Source organism: Bactrocera oleae, chromosome 2, assembly GCF_042242935.1.
Source record: "Bactrocera oleae isolate idBacOlea1 chromosome 2, idBacOlea1, whole genome shotgun sequence".
In the NCBI taxonomy this organism is placed as follows: Eukaryota; Metazoa; Arthropoda; class Insecta; order Diptera; family Tephritidae; genus Bactrocera; species Bactrocera oleae.
The window spans coordinates 38,402,234-38,425,751 of record NC_091536.1 but is presented as its reverse complement, the minus strand read 5'-3'; the positions used below and the strand labels follow the sequence as shown (position 1 = coordinate 38,425,751).

The following is a 23,518-nucleotide window of genomic DNA, read 5'->3' as shown; positions in this document are numbered from 1 at the left end:
AATATTGATCCGACTTTACCTGATTTGGACTCAAGAGCACACTCTTATCAGGAAAAGATCAACTCTTTATTTCAATAATATAACTCAGAGTTTAACCAATATTCTCGATACAAAATTAGCTAAAGATGGAATACCTCAAAGCGTTTTTTGCTCAATGTTTTATTCCCATAACTTTTTTGGTGCTTGATTTATATTCTGTTAAGTAAATGATGCATATGGAAACTAAAATTTGTATACATGAGAAGTAGGCGTGGTTGTTTTCCGATTTCGCACATTTTCTAAACGTAAAATACAAATGTCGAAGCAATGTTATGCAGCGAATTTGATTAATACGAGTGCACTTTTACCAGAGATATAGAATTTCATCTAAAGGTGAGCGATGCTAATTGAAATTTTGATACCGACTCCTTTAAGGCCGTCCCGTACCATCTCGGGTGTAAAACCAAGATTTTCAGACGCAATTATTTATTGCGTTAACATTCTTTTAGTAGTTTTGAATATAACCGTTATATGGTGAAGGAGCGTGGTTGTGATCTGGTTTTACCAATTTGTACAATATACATATGAAAAATAGTACCAACCCCTCTGGGGAGGCAAGGAATTCATCAAGATATCTCAATTTTTACTAAAGTTATCGCTTGCACGGACAGACAGACAGTCACTCGGTATTGAACTAGTCTCATCAACCTATATATAACTTTATATCTATCTCGATTAGTTTCAACAAACACCCTTTAGGTGAACAAAACTATAATACTGTGGAGCAACATGTTGCGAGGGAAAGAGTAGATCGGAACCGCCCACATTGAAGACGAGAGGAAACTCCTTTGGTGAACATCGGATCAAACTGAGATTAGATATTTGAATGGGCGCTGTATAATGCAGTGATAGCTTTATACAAATCCGAGTTAAAGAAAGTCAAGAGATGGAGAACCTTCTGCGTAAGTGATTAGCTGGCATGAATCCTAAAAGGTTTATACATATTCTCGCGAAAAATTAAAATCCACCATGCCGCTGAAGAATCTTGGGGAAGCTTCGTAAGGGTTGCCTTCTTGGATTGTTCAGCTCTACTTCATCGAAAATTTTGTCTGCGATCCGCTTTCAATGAAATTTGTTTTAATCGAAACGGATTCAATTATTAGACTCATAGTCTTCTTTACAACATAAAAGTCATAGCGGAGTGGGATAATGCAAAAGCATCTCGATAGCTTAACAGGGGTGCCCCCTTGGGTGGGAGACTTTTCCACTGCTTTGAATCCTCTGGTGGTAAATGGTCTACTGACAGACCTACGCTGACGACGTTGCTTTTATGGTAAAATGAATTTTTCAAACTGCCGTCTTCAAGCTAAGCGACCTCAACGTAGTATCCAACTGTGCGACCAGAAGCAATTTAGCCGTCAACACAAGTAAAACTGAAATCATGTCATTTACCAGGAGGTATGAATTCCAGAAGTTTCCTTCCCCTATTTATATTCAGATAATTCACGCCTTCAACCTGTTGATAAAGTGAAATACCTACGGCTTATCCTTGATAGAAAGCATTCATTGAGGCCAAATATTGAGAGTAAAAAAGGCAGCGGTTGCCTATATTGCTGTAAATAAGTTATAGGGAAGACTTAGACCGAAGGTGGTGTTTTAACTCTACGAAGCCTTAGTCAAGGCAATAATGTTTTATGTTGTATTCATCTGGTTGGAATTCTCGAAAAGGCTACACTCGCTTAGAAGTTTGAACGTGCCCAAAGAGCGCCTCTCATCGGCATCTTGCGGACCAGCAATAGCACTTAATGCCATTTTACACATAGCACCCGTGAATACTGCCGGCAGGTGCATTGCATTATCGCGCTAAGGTTCGACAGTCTTAATTTCGACGAACCAGGAGACATACTCAAAGCCCTTTTTAGATTTATGAATGTTCTGTGATAAATTTTATAAAAGTTTTAAGTATCACAACAGACCGGCGTTCTGAGCTGTTAAAGTGAGATCTCTATTAGGATCGACCTCTTAACCTAACCCGAAATCGGGCGCTGGAGTGGAGCCGTCTCGTAGGAGCATCAAAAACAATATGTCGATAAGATACACTAATTCCCACACAACAAGTTTGACGTTACCGAAATTAACCCAGATTTTATCCAGCCTGTCCATCCAGGACTGTTATTTCGGCAATCTAACCCTACTTTGATAGGTAAGTGTTAGGTTAAGATTCTCATTCTCTGTGCAAATTGCATCTAGTTCGCGCACTACGCCGCCAATCCAGTCTAGTGGCCAACAAAAGACATCTATGGTCCCAAGGAGCTCAACTAGGCAATATAACTCCCAGTCTAATCAATCCCCCTCCCAAATTGGGGATGTATGTCCAATTTTCGTGAGAGAACCATTCGGCAACTCTTGTCTTCTCGCAGTCTGCATAGTTTGTCAGACCGCCATACGCCGAAATATCACATTAGAAAAGTGCAACATTCGCAACTGCAATAACATGCACCGAGCGTGAGTGGATTGTGTCGTACGTTGCCCCATTCATCCTACAGTGCTATCGCCAAATAACACCATAGTGCGACAACCGTCGCTGAGGGTTGCAAAAGGCGTTGTTGTTGTAGCGACTATCGATGGTTTCTGTGAAAAAAACCCGAGCATAAACTGCCTCGAGAGAAGTTTTTTATGCTCCTTAACAAGGAGCATGCGGTCCTCACTATGTAGATGTTCGATGGGAGACATCCCAATATATTTTGAAAGTGCGGTGTTCTGGCAAGTCTTTATCTCCTCCATATGCGTCCTGCTGCATCCAGGCGATAATATTGGGGCTGCATAATTAATAGCCGGCCGATTGCCTTTTATGTTGCTCCAGGTGCTGCCGGCTAGCGACTTCAGAACCTTGTTGCGGCTATGTACTTTGTTAACAATCGTAATCGTGGGCGGAGTGCAGACTTTCGAATATAACATATGAAGTATTCCTAAAGTCATAATCATACGTTAAGTATTGAAAAAACCGCTACTAAAACAATGGCATTATTTCTAAATAAAATTAAAATACATGATAAAAACTTATTAATTTTTATTTGCATTATCATCCTATCAACAATTTAAACTTAGAAACCTTTACGATATTTCTCCCCAACCGTATATTCAGTCATTCCTTTTCCCGAAACACCACATGTTCCAATGCCGACGCGCCCTGTAACAGTATCAGGAGACGCAAATATGCTCTTGACTTTCATTCCCGGCTTCTTTAGATTCTTATTTGTGAAATTAAGCCATTTCTTTTTGTCATATTCTCGCTCTTCCTCTAATTCCTTGAATCTTTGCAATTTTTTTTGTTTTCGTTTTTTCAAATATTCCTTTTGATTAGGATGATGTCGTCTAAAAATAAATATTTTAATTAAAAGAATTAAATAATTGCACTACAGAGAGTTATAACAAAAAAAAAACTATATAGGGAATCCTTAACAGCAATTAGTCTAACTCATCGTGTTTTTGAAGAAAAAATGTTAAAAGGTTTTTGCTTTAATTTTTTGAACACCATTTTACACAATTTCGTAAGAACACAAACAGCTACGGGAGGATCACAAAGAAGTCTTTCGAAACCAGAAAATTTCAACATAATTAATAAATTTTTTGTAAAATCCCGCCATTTGTGCGAAACGTTCAATATTTAGTAATATGGATGGTGAATACCAATATTTGAAAATATTTGAATATGTTCCAGTCGGCATAGTTAGATTAATTCGATATATTAACCCAATCGAAGGGTGATATGCTTACCTTGACGAAACAATTAGTAGGGAAATTTTAGAATATCTATCAAATTCTGGTTGAAATGAGTATGATAGGATTCAGATTAAAATCATACACTGACTAACACTATAAATTGTACACCCCAAAACTATTTGATTTTTTAACTTATTATATATTTAGTAAGCAAAGTATGCTAATTTTTAAATTTATTATTTTTCGAATAAGACAATTTATGTTTTATTGACATGAAGAAAAACAACCAAAGGTTGTGCTATAACAATAAAATGAACATATATACGTTTATTGTGCATTAAATGTACTATTTTAACCCCGATTTCGGTAAGTGGTATAATAAATCCCAGCCGAATTTTTCACAGTTTCTGTAACTTTATCGTATAAAGATCGTAAGTTTAGAGATATTAGCTTAATTCAAAGAAGTCAGTAAGAAGTATTTAACCAAATGTTAAGACAATTAATAGGGATAGGGAGTCTTACTATGGTTTGGGGTAAAAAAAGGCTGGATCAAGGTGTCATGCGACCCGTACCAAGGATCAACCTGGCTGGGGGCCCTTAAATAGCCCAGTCTCCAACGAAGCTTACAGATAACTGCCGCCCTCTGTAATAAAAAAACTATGCGCTAGCAGACATACTTTCCCCTACATCAGTGGGTCCAAAATATGAACCAAAACAATAAAGTGGAAGGAGCTAGTAGCTCCTCGAAGAGAGCAGCGTTTGTAAAGAGCTCGAGAACAGCCAGTGCACTGACAGGAGCGAAGCTTGGTCCAGGCGTAAAGGCTAGGACAAGTAAAGGAGCTGAAGCTAAGGCTGGCTCCAGAGAAGCAGCGAATCTGCCGACTGAAGAATGGAGATTTTTCAAGGCTTTTGAGGATCCCGTAATGGAATTTAATGTAGAGGCAAAACGAGCCACAATGCAAATTCTGCTATTGTTAATTAAAGAACGACGAAATGTGGCGAGGAAATTAACTATAGGTTCACAAAGGTGGGAACCTATGCAGTAGACCACTTGGCATCGGAAACGGAGTGCGAGGAAGATCCAATGGAATAAAAAACTTCATGTTTTCATGTTACATAGCTATAGCAATCAAGACACCACTGCAGTAAACTGGGAGACGGGCAGTAACAAATACCGACTGGTGTCGTGCTATATGCCGTACGAAGAAGTACCATCGCAACTGATAGATCAAAAAGCTGGTATGTGACAGCGAAGCATCCAGGTGCTTGACAATACTCTTGGATGTGTTTCCAACGCACAATATACACTAGGGGCAGCACGATATTAACGAAAGGGCACGATATTAACTACTCATTAGGTACCAAGCTTTTGAAAATAACAGAGGTAGGATATCAACATTCGTAACGAGAAACCGGCAGGAGGTACAGGGTCCGCCAACGGATTAGTATGTTTTTCAAATGGGTAGTACTCGGCGTCTGGGCCCCTCAGAGTGGTGGGGTTGGTCTCATTGTGTTCACAACGAAAGGGAGTTTTTTTCAGGTCAGTACTCAAGATGGTTTGGACCATGCAGCAACGTGTTTTCGCCGTAAGTCGTTTCTTGGTTAACGGATCGATCGTCCAGACTCAGCGTGACTTCCGTCGGCATTTTAACATTCCCCACCGCGGAACTATCCCCAATCGGAATTTAATAATGGTGTGGGTGAACAATTTTAACGAAACGGGAAGTGTTATGAAAAGAAGAACGGGAGGAAATCGAACAGCACGAACTCCGGAGAATATTGACAGAGTCAGGGTCGCTGCCCTCCAGAGCCCCAACCGTTCTGTCCGACTTCGTGCGTCCAATCTTAATTTGTCTCAGACAACTGTGCGTCGAATTTTGAAGGAGGACCTCAAATTCCATCCATACAAGTTGGTGGTAACCCAGCAATTGTTAGAAGGGGACTACGACCAGCGTAAGTTGTTTTGTGAGCAAATGCAATCGGTGTTCAACGACAACGACAACATCACTCTTTTCACGAGTGATTAAGCGCATTTCCACCTGAATGGATTCGTCAACAGACAAAATTTCAGATACGGGGGGGCAGAAAATCCAAGGGAACTTCATGAAAAGCCTCTGCACAGCCCTCGTGTTACAGTGTGGTGTGCCGTCGGAAAGAATACAGTCATTGGACCTTATTTCTTTGAAGAAAACGGTGTGACAGTCACAGTGAACTCCGATCGTTATCTCACCATGTTGAATGAGTTTTTTATCCCTCAACTCCGACGAAAACGTATCCCATTGAGAAATGTTTGGTTTCAGCAGGATGGAGCGACTTGCCATACGTCAAATGCCACAATGACCTTCCTCCGCCAAAAATTTCCTGGTCGCCTCATCTCTCGACGCGGTGATGTCTCCTGCCCCCCACGGTCCCCATATCTGTCCCCTTGCGACTTTTTTTTGTGGGGATACCTAAAAGAGAGAGTCTACAGAGAAAAGCCGAGGACCCTGCACGAGTTGAAGGAAGAAATCCGACGAATCCCTCGGGCCATGTTGGGCAGTGTGGCTACGAGCTTCATCTCGAGACTCGATTCATGCATTACTGCTGATGGCCGCCATATTTCTCGACGTGAACTTCAGAACGTGACTTTATCATAAAAATCCCCCTTCTTGGGAACATTTTAAGACCAGAAAAAATATATCTGCAAAAATGATCGAGGTTTGTTTTTTTGAAATCAATACTAATCCGTACGTTAGACATTTATCAACTCATGTCGAAAGAACTAATAAACAGGGTAACCTAATAGAGGGTTCTTAAAGAACACTCCTTCGGATCACCGCTACTTTGAATGCATTTTTGAAGAGAATGTAGGCAGGGTGGAAGATTTCAGGAATTATAGGAAAACGAACTGGCAGATGCGCCTGCAAGAGCTAAAAAAACGTATTCCCATGACTCCGCCATTCCAAATAGAGAACAAAGAGGATCTGGCCATCCTCGTTAAACAGTAGACTCCCATGGTGGTGTCCCGTACTTAAGAACGTACAGAAAGAACGCAGGAAGAAATTTAATTTAACCAAGAGATCCTAAAAAGAGGAGTGGGATAGCTATTAAACCTCTTAAGGTAATATGAAAATCAAGTAAGGAAGGCAAAAAGAAATTCGTGGAAATCTTTTTGTAATGATATCGAAAATACGACAGAATTTAGGAAAATAATGGCAAAATCAGTGCTTAAAATTTAATATCTTTACAAGCCTGCTAATGAATACTCACTTCCCAGGCAGCTCGGAAAACCACACGATGAAGTATACACTAGGTAGTGGAGTAGAGACAGATTCCATCCCTTCAAATCGCCGGGACCAGACGGTTTATTCCCGGCTCAGTTGCAGCAGAGCTATAAAATAACCTGGTTAACGACTATGCAAAAAAGGGGCATTGTAATTAAACTATTTATATTCCCTCGTTATGGAGAAAAGTCAAGGTAGTATATATAATATACCAAAAGCGAACAAAAGCTCACACATTAGCCCAAGGATTTCAGACCAATTAGTCTTTCCTCATTTCTACTAAAAACGTTGGAGAAGCTAATAGAATTACACATAAGATGTTAGCAATACAGAAAAACACAATATTCCAAAAATACGCCGCCATTATTAGATGGTACCAGGTTAGCAATAGGAGTTGAGGCAAGCTACTTGGGACTTATTTTAGACCGGAAACTTTCTTGGAAACCAAACTTGAAAGCTAGGATTAACGCCTCGGGTGGCTCATTGGCTCTACTTAGCTGTTGTAAGGCCAATTATGACTTGCGCTATATAAATACAAGGTAAAACGTATGGAAAGTGTACAAAGAGCAGGCAGTATTTGCATTAGTGGAGCTCTCAGAATAACGCCAAGCCAGGCCAGCCAAGACGTAAATTTACACTTATTGTCAACAGACTTGTTTTGTAAGCAAATGGCAGCGAAGTTTGCGCTTAGACTGATGGAATCCTCCCTATTAGTCGCCAGTAACAAGGGACATTCTATTATACTTAAAAAGTTCCCGTTTTTTCCCAATACTACAGATTTTCGAAATCCAATAGAGTTGATTTTAAATACGCTCCCCAATATGGCCTTTTCTTCCAGAGAAGAATGGGAAAGAGGCGGGGTGGACAAGGTCACAGGAATAAGCATCTATAGAGATGTCTTCTCCGCAAAGCTGGATACCAAAATCGCCTTTCGTCTACCAGACCATTGCGGTGTCCTCCAAGAGGAGATCACAACAAGTAAAGTAAACTTGAGACGCAACGCAATTTTGCAATTTAGTACGTGACAGTCACAAAAAATTTGCAAATCTCTCAATGAAAACGAACAGATCTAATGCGCTGTAACATTTCATTATTTAGAGATGCATATAAAACAAAAATAAACATGTCCATAATTACCAATAAAAATATAAAAATAAAATGTTGACTTTGAATCACAATAGAATATAAATGAAATTGATTTTTTTAACTTTTACGTGATTGAGTTGCTTACAAAATAAAACCAGTAAGGAAGGGCTAAGTTCGGATGTAACCGAACATTTTATACTCTCGCAAAGTTAAATGATATACTCGTTTTAGATTTCTTTGTGGACCTTGCCGCCTTGATCTATGTTGACCGATTTTTTTCTGTAAAAAGTCAGCTATAGGCACTGGGGTCCACATATTCAGTACCTAGGGGCTTGAACAGTTTTGATTCGATTTAGACAATTTTTGGTCACAAAGTGGCATACCTTATACGTATTATTCACTCAAAGTTTTACGCCGATATAATGATTGCTGCTTTATTTGCATACTGGAAAGTAAACACCTAAAAGTGGGCGGTTTCACTATTATACTCTGTAGCAACATGTTGCGAGAGTAAAAAAAAACCGACATTCGATTAATATTTATGATGATCTTTATAAGTGAATTGTCAGTACATTTAAGTAATTCTGTTTTTACACGGTTTTAATTAAACACGATTTGAAAATAAAATAATTTAAAAAATTTAACAAGATTTTATTCCATTAACCACGTTTCAAAAATTTTTGGGATTACATTTTATTTGTCAGATTTAATTTTTGCTAAATATGTTCATATCACAAATTAAGAGGAATTTACTGGTCAGTCAGAACAATTGTAAATAACACACATTTAGGGGAATAATCAATGTCTTTTTTATACACGGTTTTAGCCGGAACCAGTCTACTGTGTTAAAACAGAATAAGTTGTATATTCAAATGGAAAAAAGGTAAAAAAAAAAACGTAACAAATTAAATATTTTCTGTTATTTTCTTTTACCCGTATATAATATAAGGATATTGTTAATGTCAATAAAATGTCGCATATAGAATGCTATTACCATTCCTAGAGATGCATCTCTTTATTTTTATTTGTTTTGTGACCTGTTTACTATCAACTGACAAATTTTAGACTATTGTGACTGGAGACTAAGCCAGGACAGTGGCTTTACTTAAGTATATTCGAAAAGATTTTCCACGCAATTTTTTGAAGAAAACACACACTCTGACCGACTTATGCGGCATAAAGTCTGCCAAAATAACGAAAACCATTATATGGAGTATATGGTGACTGGTGAAATTCGTTGACCAATTTTTGGCATTAAACTATAATATACCCATTATGTTGTTGCTGTAGCGGCAGTATTCTCCTAGTTGACAGTTCTTGGCCGGATTAAAATCCGGGTCAGTTACGACTGTCGTAGGAACGGATATCCATTATTATATTTACGTTCGCTTAATTTTGATATATTATCTAACATATTGACCGATATACGAGTATACAGCATAAAATCAATCGGAAGTTCAAAGATTTTAGATTAGGTATATGGGGGCTAGAGAAAGTGTTGACCTGATTTTATGCTTTTCGAGGAAAAGGCCCTCTCCGGATTTAAATAATATATCTCACAGATTGACCGATATTTTCGGTGGTACACTAAGGTTCACATATTCGGTATATCGAGGCTTGAACAATTATTGTCTGATTATGACAAATTAATTTAGACCGATTTCGCCCATTTCCACACCGTTACATAGAAATGGCAGGAAAATATTAAGTCCAAATATGGCTGCAATTAGTTGATCAGGTCTTGAGAAATGGGATTTTACCTAAAGATGGACGGTACCAGGCCAGGTTCATTTTTGATACCGGCTTCTATGAAGCCCTTTGGCATGAAAGGTGTAAAAATTATTGTTTTTTTTTTTTAATTTTAAATTTATTACTGTTCAAATGAGATAAGCCTCCCTACACATACACACCACTTTACTCGGCAAAAACTTGCGCACCCTAATAATTCCTACCACATAACCATCAATACTCCACACCAGATGTCACCACACGACAACACCCCACACCGCCAACCAACAAAAAGGATGGACAACAGGACAGCCATGATCATTCGCAAAAACAATTTGTTTCGTCGACAGGCCTGAGCGCCACGTACATATTCGATGCGACAGCTCCCATGCGCTACTACGTCACAACACAAAAATTTGTATCTTTAGAACTTGATTCTGTAAAATCACATTAATTTTATTCGAAAAATAATATAAATTGTGCAACCAAATAAACAAGCATTTTCAGTTCCTTTTATGAGTGTGCAAGCTGTGAGTACGGACAAAGTTTGGTGTGACCCCTAATACATTGGGTACAATCTTTTTCATGGTCCTTCGAGCCGGATATGAACCAGCGACCTATGGATCTACAGTCCGCATGTGACACAGAAATATTTTATGGAGGTTATGAAGAATGGCCGTCCTTCCGGGACATGTTTACAGCCGTAAACCATCAAAATGATTAAAAGCGCAAAAATTGTTCACCTCCGGTACAAAACTAAAGGTCAAGCAGGCGCAATAGTAAAACAGTTCGCACTAAATGACGACAATTTCAATTTGGCTTGGGAAGTGCTAAAAGCAAAATATGAAAATAAAAGAATATTGGTCGATAAACAAGTAATGACACTAATAAACTTGCCTAAAATTCAGAAAGAAACAAGTGAAGAATTTATTAAACTACAATGCACTGTTTCTAATTGTTTGTCGGTTCTATCGACACAAAACATTCCCACAGACAGCTGGGACCCTATTATGGTAAATATATGCACCGCCGCATTACCAGAAAAATCGTTACTTTTATAGGACCAAACTAAAATCTAGCGAGATTTTTAAAAAATTAAAAATTCACGATAGAAACAATTTTATAAGATCAAAACGATTATGTACAAATTGCTTGTCACATACGCATACTCATAAAAATTGCAAATGCAAATTCAATTGCATCTACTGTCGAAAAAGGCATCACACAATGCTTCACAGCACATTTCCCAGCTCACCCCAAAAGAGCGCATATATTAGTACAAAAAGAACCACAGGTTTAGTTTTAACTTCAAATCCCGAAAACCACAATACCAAAAATTGCCAAATGACACCATGTTGCTCAAAGGCATTAAAAACTCAAACGCTACACAGCGAAAACTAAAGTAGGGCACTACTACCCACAGCAGTCGTCTCCATCGAAAATCGAGGAGAACTCTATAAACTTAGAGCCTTAATAGACCAAGGATCACAAAAATCTTTCAAAGCGTCTAGGGCACAAAGTAGGCTAAAACTGCCATCAAAACAATAGAATTTTGAAAATAAGGGAATAGGCGAAACAGTAGTCCAAAACTCACACAAAATCTGCCCCATTACCCTAATTTCCCCCCAAGCGGATAGGAGAATTAAAGCAATAGCTATAGTCTTACCGCCACAAATATGGTTCCAAGCTATCACACAAATAGCAAGCATTGGCAAAAGGTTTCACACCTGAAGCTAGCAGACCCCAAATGCAATACCCCCGCTCAAATAGATATAATAGTAGGTAGGAAGGTAGTAGTAATTTCATAATATATTTGGTTGGATTCTAAGTAGACTAGTTCCAGAAGCAGTTTCCACAGCAACAACTCAAGTTGACGAAAATCCAAAAGAATATCTTAATTCACAATCAAGAAAATTTCGGGAGTTAGAAAAACGCCACCTCACATCAATTACAACCCCAGAAGATCAGTATTGAGAAGACTTCTACAAAGCCACAACTACTCGTCATACGACTACCACTAAATTCACAATGTTCCAACACTCCACAAATTGGCAGAAAAATTAAGTCAGAGTCCTTTCTGACCAGATTAGTTTTAAAAAACACAAATATGTAACTTTTCGACTCCGCAGGATGGCTCTTTCCAATAATGATACAAAAATCTTGTTTCAAAATGCATGAGATATGTGGCTCGCTCCTTCTTGCCAAATTGGTGCATACGCACTTCAACATTATCAAAATTGTCCCAAAAAGTCGAAAAATCTACACATAACAAATTGTCCTGTAGTAGCTCACTTTTTCAAAATTATAAACCAATTTAAAAATAAGGTTAAGGGATCACCATACTTCCAATGTGATACGGTGACGCACCCAGACTTACAAAAAATATGTCGCACTTATCGCAACTATCTAAGCACTCATCATACGGGTAGTTTATGGGAAACACTTGTAAAAGTTGTAAATCTCACTTCAAAAAAGTGAGCGAAAATCACAAATCTCACTCTCGCAAGATCCCTCTTTAAAAGTCTCAAAGGAGCATCCATTATGGCCACACCGTAGCCAGGCGTGGAATCGCTAACCTTAATAATGCCGATAGAAAAAATAATATTTAAAGGACCTCGACAAGAGGCCAAAGAACGCCAAACCTTAAAGATTGTGTCCTTACTAATATTCCGTACAATGTAAAAAAAAAAAAGAGCAAATACCATGTGTTGTTACCGGAATTGACCCGGATTTTTAGGGCTGTTATTTCGGCGATCCAACCCTGTTTGGATCGATAACTTCTAGGTTAAGTTTGTCGTCATTGGAGCAACGCCTAGCAGCAGGGTTGCTCCGTATCCTCCTGACCCGTGCTGGCACCGAGTCCAACTCGGACCCGAGGAATTTTACTGCTGCGTTTTCGCTAGAAGGCACCATCCAAACTCCACCTCGGTTAGGTGCAATACATGCAATAGATGGAGCCATCTTAAGACCTACTCAGGCCTTAAGACACATAGTGAGTGGACCACGAGTTACGTGGCCCCATGCTGCCAACGCAATACTGCGACATCTGTCTCAACGGCACTCCAGTCGAGTGGCCAAAATAGGACCTCCACGGCCCTAAGGATCTCACACAGGCAGCATGACTCCCAGTCTGACCAACGATTGACGATTCGACATTCTGCACAATGAATGACGAAGCCCCCACTAGCTAGCGGTGGTCTGATAAATAGTATAACCTGGCGACCTATGCTAACTCTCGCATCAGACCATCTGCCTATAATTATCTCGATCGAGAAACCTCCCGACTTTATTTCTGTGGACAACCGCACCTTTGTTAACTTTAACAAAGCTAACTGGGTCGGCTTCACATAATTTACCGAGAGCACCTTCAACGCACTACCCATTCCTACGAACTTTATCATTGGCGAGCGTCAATTCTGCAAGGTGATCGCTGCTGCTACTGCTCGCTTCATACCGGCTGGAAGAATCGCGGAACACCGTCCTAATTTCCCAGCCGAAGCAGCTGTACTAGCAAACGAACGTGAAACCTTAGGCCATGCTGATTTCTGTGATCCCCGAATAAGGGGAGCACCTGAAGTCCTGCAACCTCTCCACCGGTGTAAGTAAGCTTTGGACTACTGCCAAGACCCTGTCAAATCCGAGGAAACATGATGATCAGGTTGAAATTCAATTCGATGGCCATGCCTCCTCGGATCCGAAGAAGTGCGCGAGCTATTTTAGCCGGCAGTTTACACTGCACCCTTCGACTGACAAGGCCAAACGATGTATTACCCGACGGCTGCGCAAAATGTCAAAAGACTGCGCACCACTTACTTTCACCGATGGGGAGGTTCAGAGTGCCACCACAAAGGCCAAATCGTCCAAATCCATTGTCCTTGACGGAATAAGCATGCTGATGCTAAAACATCTAGGCTCGACGGGAGTAAGCTACCTTACCAAGATCCTCAACTTGTCGATGGCCACTCTTCAAATACCCGATGTGTGGAAAGTCAGAAGAGTGGCCCCACTACTGAAGCCTGGGAAACCCACCAACAAAAGGGAGTCTTATCATCCGATAACTCTCCTTTCCCCAGTAGTGAAGACATTTGAGGCCTTGTTACTCCCGACATTCACTCACCACCTGAGTCCAGCAGAACATCAGCATGGCTTCCGAAAAGTACACAGCACTTAGCGTCATAAACGCCCAGATAGTTCATGGCCTAAACCAGAAGCCACCCTGCGAGGACGATCCTCGTAGCGATGGACTTGTCGAAAGCCTTCGACACAGTCAACCAGACAACGCTACTTGAGGACATCGAACAATCTACGCTCCCTCCAGGGCTGAAGCGGTGGACTATGAACTACCTGAGCGGTCGGCATTCATCCGTACTGTTTCGAGGTCACAACGTCAAACTGAGAAGAATTAAACAGGGGGTTCCGCAGGGTGATGTTCTCTGCCCTCTACTGTTTAACTTCTACATCTCGAAACTCCCCCAACCCCCAGAGGGAATTTCCGTGACCTCGTCCGCTGATGACTGCACGATATTGACGTCGGGCAATGGAATCGATAGCATGTGTTCGAAAGTAAACGGCTATCTCTCCGATCTTTTTCGCTTCTTCTCTGCAAGGAGTCTGACACTCTCCCCCACAGCGACCATATTTACGAACTGACGAAGGAGTACAGACTGGATCTTAACATTTCAGTCGATGGTACCAAAATTCCGACGGTAAACAACCCTAAAATTTTAGGCGTTACACTAGACAGTCTTTGCTCCTTCACTCCTCACACGACTGCGATGACTGCCAAGGTACAGAGCCGCAACAAAATTCTCAAATCGCTAGACGGCAGCTCTTGGGGAAAAGACAAAGAAACGTTGCTGGCGACATACAAGGAAATCGGCCAGCCGGTCCTAAACTATGCAGCCCCAATATGGTCGCCTGGATGTAGTGCTACGCAGACGAAGAAGCTCCAGACCTGTCAGAACACAGCACTTCGGACTATCACGGGATGCCTCTTGATGTCCGCAATCGAACACCTACACAGTGAGGCCCGTATGCTTCCGGTTAAGGAACATAACGAGGTCCTATCCAAGCAGTTTCGGCTGAGTTGTTTTCGCTTGTCTGCTTGAAGTTGAGCCGCCTCCTAGGAACATCAGGAGGAAACTTGCGCACCCTAATAATGCCTATCACATAATCATCACTACACCACACCAGATGTCACCTCACGACAACACCCCACACCGCCAACCAACAAAAAAGATGGACAACAGGACAGCCATGATCATTCGCAAAAACAATTCGTTTCGTCAACAGGCCTGAGCGCCACGTACATATTCGATGAGACAGCTCCCGCGCGCTACTACGTCACAAGACAAAAATTTGTATCTTTAGAACTTGATTCTGTAAAATCACATTAATTTTATTCGAAAAATAATATAAATTGTGCAACTAAATAAACGATCATTTTCAGTTCCTTTTATAATTGTGCAAGCTGTGAGTGCGGACGAAGTTTGGTGTGATCCCTAATACATTGGGTACAATCTTTTTCAATTATTGAATATGCTCAAAGCCTAACAGTAAGTTTACAAATCTTAAACCTAAATTAAAATAAACGTGTTAGCTCGAGCTAACTCCGAGCCCTTTTCGAACTATGGCGCTTTTCTTAGAAGGCGGGAACATCTCGTCGATGCAGTCGGAAATTTCTAAACGAATTGAATATCATACATCCAAATAGGCTTTATAATTGCATTGTAGATGAGTATTTTCTAATCTAGTTTTATCCTAGAGTTCCTATGTAAAAGTCAATTTTAGCTAGCTGCTAGTATTTTGGCACATATACGTATTTTCCAGGTGGGCCTTCCACCGATTCTTGGAGAATATTTATACCATTTAATCTAATTGCAGGACATATTTGTGGGCGTAATGTATATGTAACGTGTTTAGACTTTTGCTCATTGACTTTAATTCTCCAGTTTGTCAACCATTCTTCGATAAGAATTAATTAGTCCCCAATCGATTTTGATACATTTCTACGACATTTATTACGGCATAATATGGCTGTGTTGTCCGCGAAAGTAGATGTTTGTACATTTCGATTTACTAGGATATCTGCAGTGTATATGAACGCTACCTTGAAGTACAAAAGCATTTACTAGAAACTCTTCAGTGATAAATTCCGATTGTATCACGGTAGACAGTATATTGTAGAATTGGATAGGTAGTTTTATAAATTTTTTGTTGTAGGCCTTTATGTGAAACCTTCTCGAACGCTTGTGCTACGTTAAGAAATATTGCACAGCAATACTCCTCGAATGCCTTCCTAATTTCATTAGTAATTAAGTTGACTTGTTCTACAGTACCATGTTTTTCACGAAAACCGAATGGGAGAAAAGGAGATATCTTTGATAGCAAAATTCCATCGAATAATTTGAAAGGGCAGGGCTTATTGGTCTGTAAGAAGACGTCTGTGGGTGGTCTCTTCCTGGTTTGGCTATCATTAGTATCTGCAACTTTTGCCACGCATTTGGAAAGTGACTTAGTTTCATAGTGGCATTAAAGAGTCCAGAGAGTAGTGGTAGTGCAACACTTGGTAGCTCTTTTACATTTCAGTGTAATAAGGTCATAGCCTGGAGATTTCTTTGGGTTCAATTGCTGAGTCGCATTTACAACTTCCAGGGTTGATGTTTTAACCGTTATTGAAGTCCTTAATAAATTCATCCTTATCGTTTTCACTGTTCAATATAGGGCTGATGTTAATGTGACTACTAAACATTTTTTTGTATCTTAGCCAGTTTGTTTTTTGCTTGTTAGTCTTAGTTCTTGGGTCACTATCACCGCTTTCTCGTAAATTTTTATTAAAATTAGCAAGTGGTCAGAGGTTAGGCCAACAACAGTCATAGCTGATACAAATTGGCGGTCGATTTTCCTTGAAACGTCTACTAAGTCAGGTATTTTTCTCCAATCAGTGGGTTTACCTGGAGAAATACACTTTACATTATTACGTTTATTTAAAATAGTATTGTAAAGTTGGCGTCCTTTTGGGTTTATCAATCGAGAACCCCTTTAAACATGATTTGCATAGTCTCCTCCGGGTTCCGAAAAATTCTGAAATTGTTTTTCTGTGTTTTTTTGTTCATGAAAATTTGGAACATATTGTTTTGAGTGCGAATTTGAGACGGATTTGTCTGTAGTTTTCTCTACAAATTGGATTTGAAATTTGTTTACCATTTCACTCCGGCGAGCATGGATGCTATAAGACAGCCTAACTTTCAGATATTTGTACACCGGACATGGATGGGTCGAAGCTAGGAGAGAAAGTTGGAGGGGGGTTTTCTGTAAAGAGCTCTCCGTCAATCTTTGCTTCAGGCTACCGGACCACTGGAGCGTTTTTCAGGCGGAAGTGGCCACAATCAAGGTGGCGGTAGAAGTACTGTTACAAAGTGCAGCTTCGTTTAGAGAGGTGAGCATTCACTCCGACAGCAGAACGGCAATACAAGCCCTGAGTGCGCGAACCGTGCATTCAAAGCTAGTCAAGGAGTGTCTGTCCTCACTAGAATTAGCATCAGGCTACTTCAATATCAGGCTCGTTTGGGTGTCTGGTCACAACGGAATCCCTGGGAATTGCAAGGCCGATGAGCTGGCCAGGGGGGGCATCCTTGCCCCGCTCACATCGGAATGGGATCGAGTTGGTTCTTCGCTAACGTCTTGCATTCTGGCTCTGGACCAATGAACCTCGCATGCGCTCAGCAGACGCTGGTCGACGACCAACTACTGTGCGACTGCGCGATCCTTCTGGCCAAGAGTGGACCGCAGGAGGTCGGGGGATCTTCTCGCCTTGAACAAAGTTCACCTCGCCGCCATGGTATGAGTTCTCACTGGGCACTGTCCAATGGGATCTCATGCGGTGCGGCTTAGAGAACAACCCGATGGTAGTTGTCAAAGCTGTATGGAGGAGGGTGAAGTGGAAACATCCCGGAACTTTCTCCTCCACTATCCGGCTTTTGCTAGGCTGAGAATAAAACATCTCGGCAATCACACCTTTGGCGGACCAGAAGATTTGGCCGAAACGGATATAGACCGTCTCAACAAGTCGGCATGTAAGGGTCTATTGATCTGTCTCATAGGAGTTTTGGGTACCACAACGGACCGGCGTTTAAGCTGTCCAAGTGTGATGCTTCTTGGGACCGACCCTCTAACCTAACCTAACACCGGCCAGCCCCTGTAATTAGGTGAATGATTTCCTCCGCAATTACTATATTTTTTCATAGTGTCGCAGCCGTGGGAAGTAGATCTCCACATGCTACACAAACGTTGCGTTGTGTTCAATTGGCCGAATTCTTAGCAGTTTGTACATTGAACTGCACCATTTCTCTTGTGTGGCTCTTTTACAGTTACTCTGTGATGTAGTAAATATTTTAAGTTATAGATGGAGTCAGATTCATTTTTTTGCATTGATTTGTATTGAGAGATAGTTCCACTTTAAACATTGGGTACTTTGTTTTTCTTAAAAATATTTATAGCAGGTTTAATATTAAAACCAGCTTCTTCAAGAGCCTCTTTTATATCGTCCGGCGGTGGATTTTATCCTTGCATAAATATTTTTTCGGTATATGTTTGAAATTAAAGTAAAGAATTGCTTTTCACCGTCGGCATTTTCATATCTATCTAATTACTTATGTGTACATGTAAAGATATTTAAAAGAAAAATATTTGTAAATTTGTCTCAAAACATGTGTTATTGGCTGGCATGGCTATTGGCTGACATACTTACATTTGTACTCTTATATATACATATGTAGATTACTTGTCATACGCATATTTGTACATACGTACTTACATATAGAGCAGTGCGCGCACATGTATTTATTGATAAGTGATAATATCAGAAATTATATTCCTCCATGTGTATATACCAGAGAATGTAAGTGAACTCCATATTTATGTACATAACTATTTATACATACCTAAATTATTAAATTTGTAACAATTAAAACTAGAAAATTATTAAAAATGGAAAATATATACTTTTTTTTGCATAATCTTTCGCATTTTATCATGCCGCATTTGTGCAAAAAAAACGTATTTTATCAATTTTTCATCATAAAATCGTTTGTATGACAAAAAATAATCACACATATGTATGTGAACTGACATTTGTATTTTTTGTTCAAAGTATTTCATTTTTCTCTTTATGTTGGTAGATACATACGTATTTCTGCCAGAGAACGTTATTATAAATTCTTATTTCTGTAAAATAGAAGCGAATACCACAAAAAATGGCGAATTCCCTGCTCAGAGTTTTTCAGCTCTGTTAGCCGTCCAATCGCACAGCATACAAAATTCAATTTACACCTTCTCGTTCACTTAAATAATCTGATATAACAACATACTTGAGCTACGTTCGCGCAAGTAAATTGGTAGATGTTTGGTATTTCCAACCGTCTGAGTACCCTTTATTCGAGCATAATTGTATTCACGTAATGCAACAATAGCAAAGTAGGCATTAGAGAGCCTTCGGTCTGGCGGGTTTAGCCGTTTTGCACTAATTTTTTACTTTAGTTTCTGAATAAGTTACAGTTAAAATTATTATTTTGTTAATATAATAATAATTATATTATTATTTATATTCTTATTGTAATTTTTATTTTAATATTATTGTTGTTATGGCACAGTCACTTGCACTTATTTATACAGAGAGTTGCCGCACTAAGCAAAATGTTTATTGTTTCTGACGCAACTTATGTTGACAGTGGACATGGTTTTTATTAGATTTCACCCATTTTCACACTGTCGAAAGGTATACCGAAAATATTTGTCCTGAGAGAATTTTTTCAATTAAACTTTAATGGTTTGCGAGACAGGGAAAACTTTAGTATAGGATCCCCCGAATTCGGGCATAAAGTGAGTATTGATGAATGTGGTAATAGGGTGTTCTACAGATTAAGAAGTGCCGGGCTAAATAGAGGTGCCTATGCGAGAAAAACCAGCAGAATTTTACAGTTTTACAAGGATTCGGGAAAATGTTTATAAAAACCAAACGAGGAACAATATTTACATGATTCAAAAAACCATATATTGTGGATAAAATACAGAGCCAAATAATGACACTAGTTTTTTTGTATTCAATTAAAATTTTAGAAAAAACAAAAGTATATAAAGCATATACAAACAGTCATTTTTCCATCATAATTTTATATGGGCCAATTATTATGAAGCATATACTTTGCATTTCCAATGCATTTTGTAACAAGATAAACAAAATTACATAACAAAAATAAAACAACTCGAAGGTACATGGTAATTGGTATAAGTAATATAATGCTGAAACAAAATTATGTTGTCAAAAATATTTATATTTACAATATATTGTAATAGTAAATGCTGTCGACATTGCCGATAAGGGCCCAACGCCACAGCGATGAATGCCGCAGATTGAATATCACCTGAGTGGCGACCATCGGTGTTTTTTTTAGATATCGGTACCTCCAAACGAAAGGAAAATGTCATCAAAAACGAAATACTATATATTTATTCTCTTGTAATGAAAATAGATAATTTATAACGAATTCAAACTTTATTTTGAGATAGAGTTCTATCGCAATGCAAATAGTAAAGCGCTGGAAGGCACGGGCCAATATATCGGCCTCCGGCACTCAAAGGGTAAAGATGTAGCCGTACAAGACTTATAGTTTTCGAGATATTCGCTTTAAATTCCGAAAATTCACTAATATTTTTTACACATTTATTTAACACGTTCACGTCGACGCCGATTTTCATTTGATTCACCCAACGGCAGCACACAAATCTGTATCGAGCTTCATCTGGCGGCGCGTCTTTAGACTTGCACGCTCGTCTTCTTTCCTCATTAGTACATTGAGTGCTTACTTTGCAAATTGTGTGACTCGTGCTGTTTTTTATATCCTGACCACAGATACAGGTAGTATACGCCGCCCCCTGAGGCGGTTAGCGCGATCCACCGGTGGTACGTCCGGCGTGAACGTGTTAATATTAAATATTGCACAAATAAATTTAAATCATAATTAAAGTTTTTTTAAATTTTAATTCTTTACACCTTAACAAGAGGGTTGCATACTAAGAAATACCATACCCATATTTTGCAACCGAAGAACAATAAATGAAAAGGGATAGAATAAACCACAAATACAGGAATTAAATAACTATTTAAAAGTTAGTATTAAAAAGTGGACAATTTAACACCGCAGGGTTCATAGCTTTTTCGTGTCAAACTATTTTCTGCATTGGCGTCATTCGGCCGGATTCTGTTCAGAACCAACAAACTTTGCCGAAACAATTCATACACTTTAAATAACTATTAGCATTAGTTACTCAACTCACCTCGAAGAAGGAAAAACTTCATTTCTAGTTGTACAATCCCTTAATTCAGTTATTGTAGTAGTTGCCCTGTTTTGATAGGTATCAAACACTACATTGACTTCACCTTCGCTACTAATGTCTTCTATAATTGCATCGTAGTATTTACCATCCTCTATCCATCTCGCTTGGCATTTATCGCCCACTTTCCAGTTTTGTGGTGCTGTTACCAACTTTTCTGCCTCTATCAAAGCAGCTTCAATTTCATCATAATATTCCGATATGTTAACTCCGGATGTGGGTTCCACATATGATGATTTCTTCTGTTCTTCAAATTGAGTTTTAATAAGATCATTAGTTAATTCAATTACTTCTACAAGCCCTTCTTTTAATTTCAACAATTCGGAATTTCCAGGATCAGTTAGCAGTCCTGCCTCTACCTGTAGATTGGAAATAAATCCAATATTGAAAATATTATTAGGCATGTACATGACTTGACTGATGTAAAAACACTTACGATAGTTTGTAAATCCAAAGCATTACATTAACTAATTAATACAGTAACTTACCTGCTGCAACTGTAATTTATAACTTTGAAGATCTTCAGCCATTTCAAGAGAATATCTGCAGAACTTTTTTTTTATATATTTGAAAGAATTTATTTACCTACTTTTACCAATGTAAACCACATATATCGTGAATGAAACATCACAACAATACTCAATTTTAACCTTACTGGAAATCTTGACAGGCAATAGATTATTTCTAAAAATCGATATTGTTCGCAATATTGCTAACGAAGACTGCCTATTGCTTAAGTTTAGCAATAGTTGTTTAATAGCGCTACTTAGTACGCAGTCTCTAGTCACCTTAAGTCATAAGGAAGTAAAATCTCATGTGTAACAAGTTACTATTCACAATACATTATCAAATCTTTAGTCACAAAATACTGTAACGAATTTTTTCATAAAACGTCTACCTTATTACTCACGCTTGAGTTCGATCAATAAATTGTTAAATAAAAGTCCCAATTTAATGGCTATACACTAAGTATTATTTCTAATCCAAACAACTTATCGCTTAACTAGTGATGATCCCTCTTTTACAAATTCTTACTTACATATACTGTCAGCGTCAAAAGAAATTGGACACCTTTTTCTGATACATTTCAGTCTTTATCTCATTATAAAAATAGTGTGTAGTTGAAATGTGTGAACTGTCAATGAAAACTCCTCGAAAACACAAAATGTCGGTCAGAACGACTTTGGTTCCACAATCCACAAAATGTGTTTTCAAGAGGATTTCAATTCGGTGCGAACATAGTATTATAGTGGAAATACTATCGAAGCTATCGAGTGTTCCGACTATCGATAGCTTTGCAGATTTATCTCATCATGTCATCATTGACCTAAGAATTATTATTTCATGAGCGCATATGCCCTCTTAAAAATATTGTAACGGATTTCTCGATAAATCGTCTACCTGTAACTCACTCTTGAGTTCGATCAATGGTTTGTTAAATAAAAGTCCCAATTTAATGGCTACACACTTATCTTTATTTCTAATTCCAACAACTTAACACTTATTGCTCGTTATTCGAGCTTACAACTTCTTACTTATAGCTTAATTGCTCTTATCACGACAACACTTTAACTAGAACTGTGTTTGCTGTACAGTCCGGCAGCCCTTATATAGTAAATCTGTAACAAAACATTGCTTCTAGAACATTCTGGCAACTACGACTTCGCTAACTAGTTGTTTCTGGCAGTTTATCGTTGATTCGATTTTGTTCTATCATCCGTGTTCGTCACAATATTGTCAACCTAACTGGCAATATATTTGACAGATCGCTGGGAACAAGTATTGCCTGTGTAGATTTGGCGTTAGGCGACGGCTACACGTTTAACATTTTTTGACGGTGATCCCGTTTCGTGATATTTATTGAACGTTCGAAAGATAATATTGATATTGTCGAAACAACTTTCTTGGCTATTTAGTGGTTTGACAGTTTATGTTTCTCTCTGCAAAATAAATTGAAGCTGCCAGATAACGGCGAAATCTACATATTCACCGGTGGGACAAAGGATGAAATAGCGGCCGAAATTTATTTGCACAAACAGAAGGTGCCAAGTGAGTGGCCTGCTGGGAAGTAGCTGAAAACACAATAACCCTAAGTTATACCAGAACATTCAGCTTCTTCAAAGGTTGTTTGAAGCGATGGAACATAGAAGAACACCTTAGGTCTGGGTACACTAGCAACACAGCGCGTACTACAGAGTTACTTTAAGGTAGTGTTAATGGTGGACAGAAAAATTCGAAAAAATAAGAGAGAGACGCAATCGCGTAGAAACATTAAGCGTGTCAACAACGTATAATTTGGAAACGCAAAAAAAAAGGAGAAACGTATACACCCACTCACGAGTTTTGGA

At 39.0% G+C, this 23,518-nt stretch overlaps 1 protein-coding gene across 1 annotated transcript; it reads right to left on the bottom strand.

Annotated features, from left to right (window-relative positions):
* Positions 1–3,034: 3,034 nt before the first annotated feature.
* Spf30 (Splicing factor 30) lies at positions 3,035–21,822 on the bottom strand. Its single transcript, XM_014244726.3, has 3 exons — positions 21,659–21,822; positions 21,114–21,529; positions 3,035–3,354 (listed from the first exon to the last, which is right to left on the bottom strand). Exons 1-3 carry the CDS (start codon positions 21,698–21,700, stop codon positions 3,084–3,086), a joined length of 729 nt encoding a protein of 242 aa, XP_014100201.1. The 5' UTR covers positions 21,701–21,822; the 3' UTR covers positions 3,035–3,083.
* Between the last annotated feature and the right edge of the window lie 1,696 nt (positions 21,823–23,518).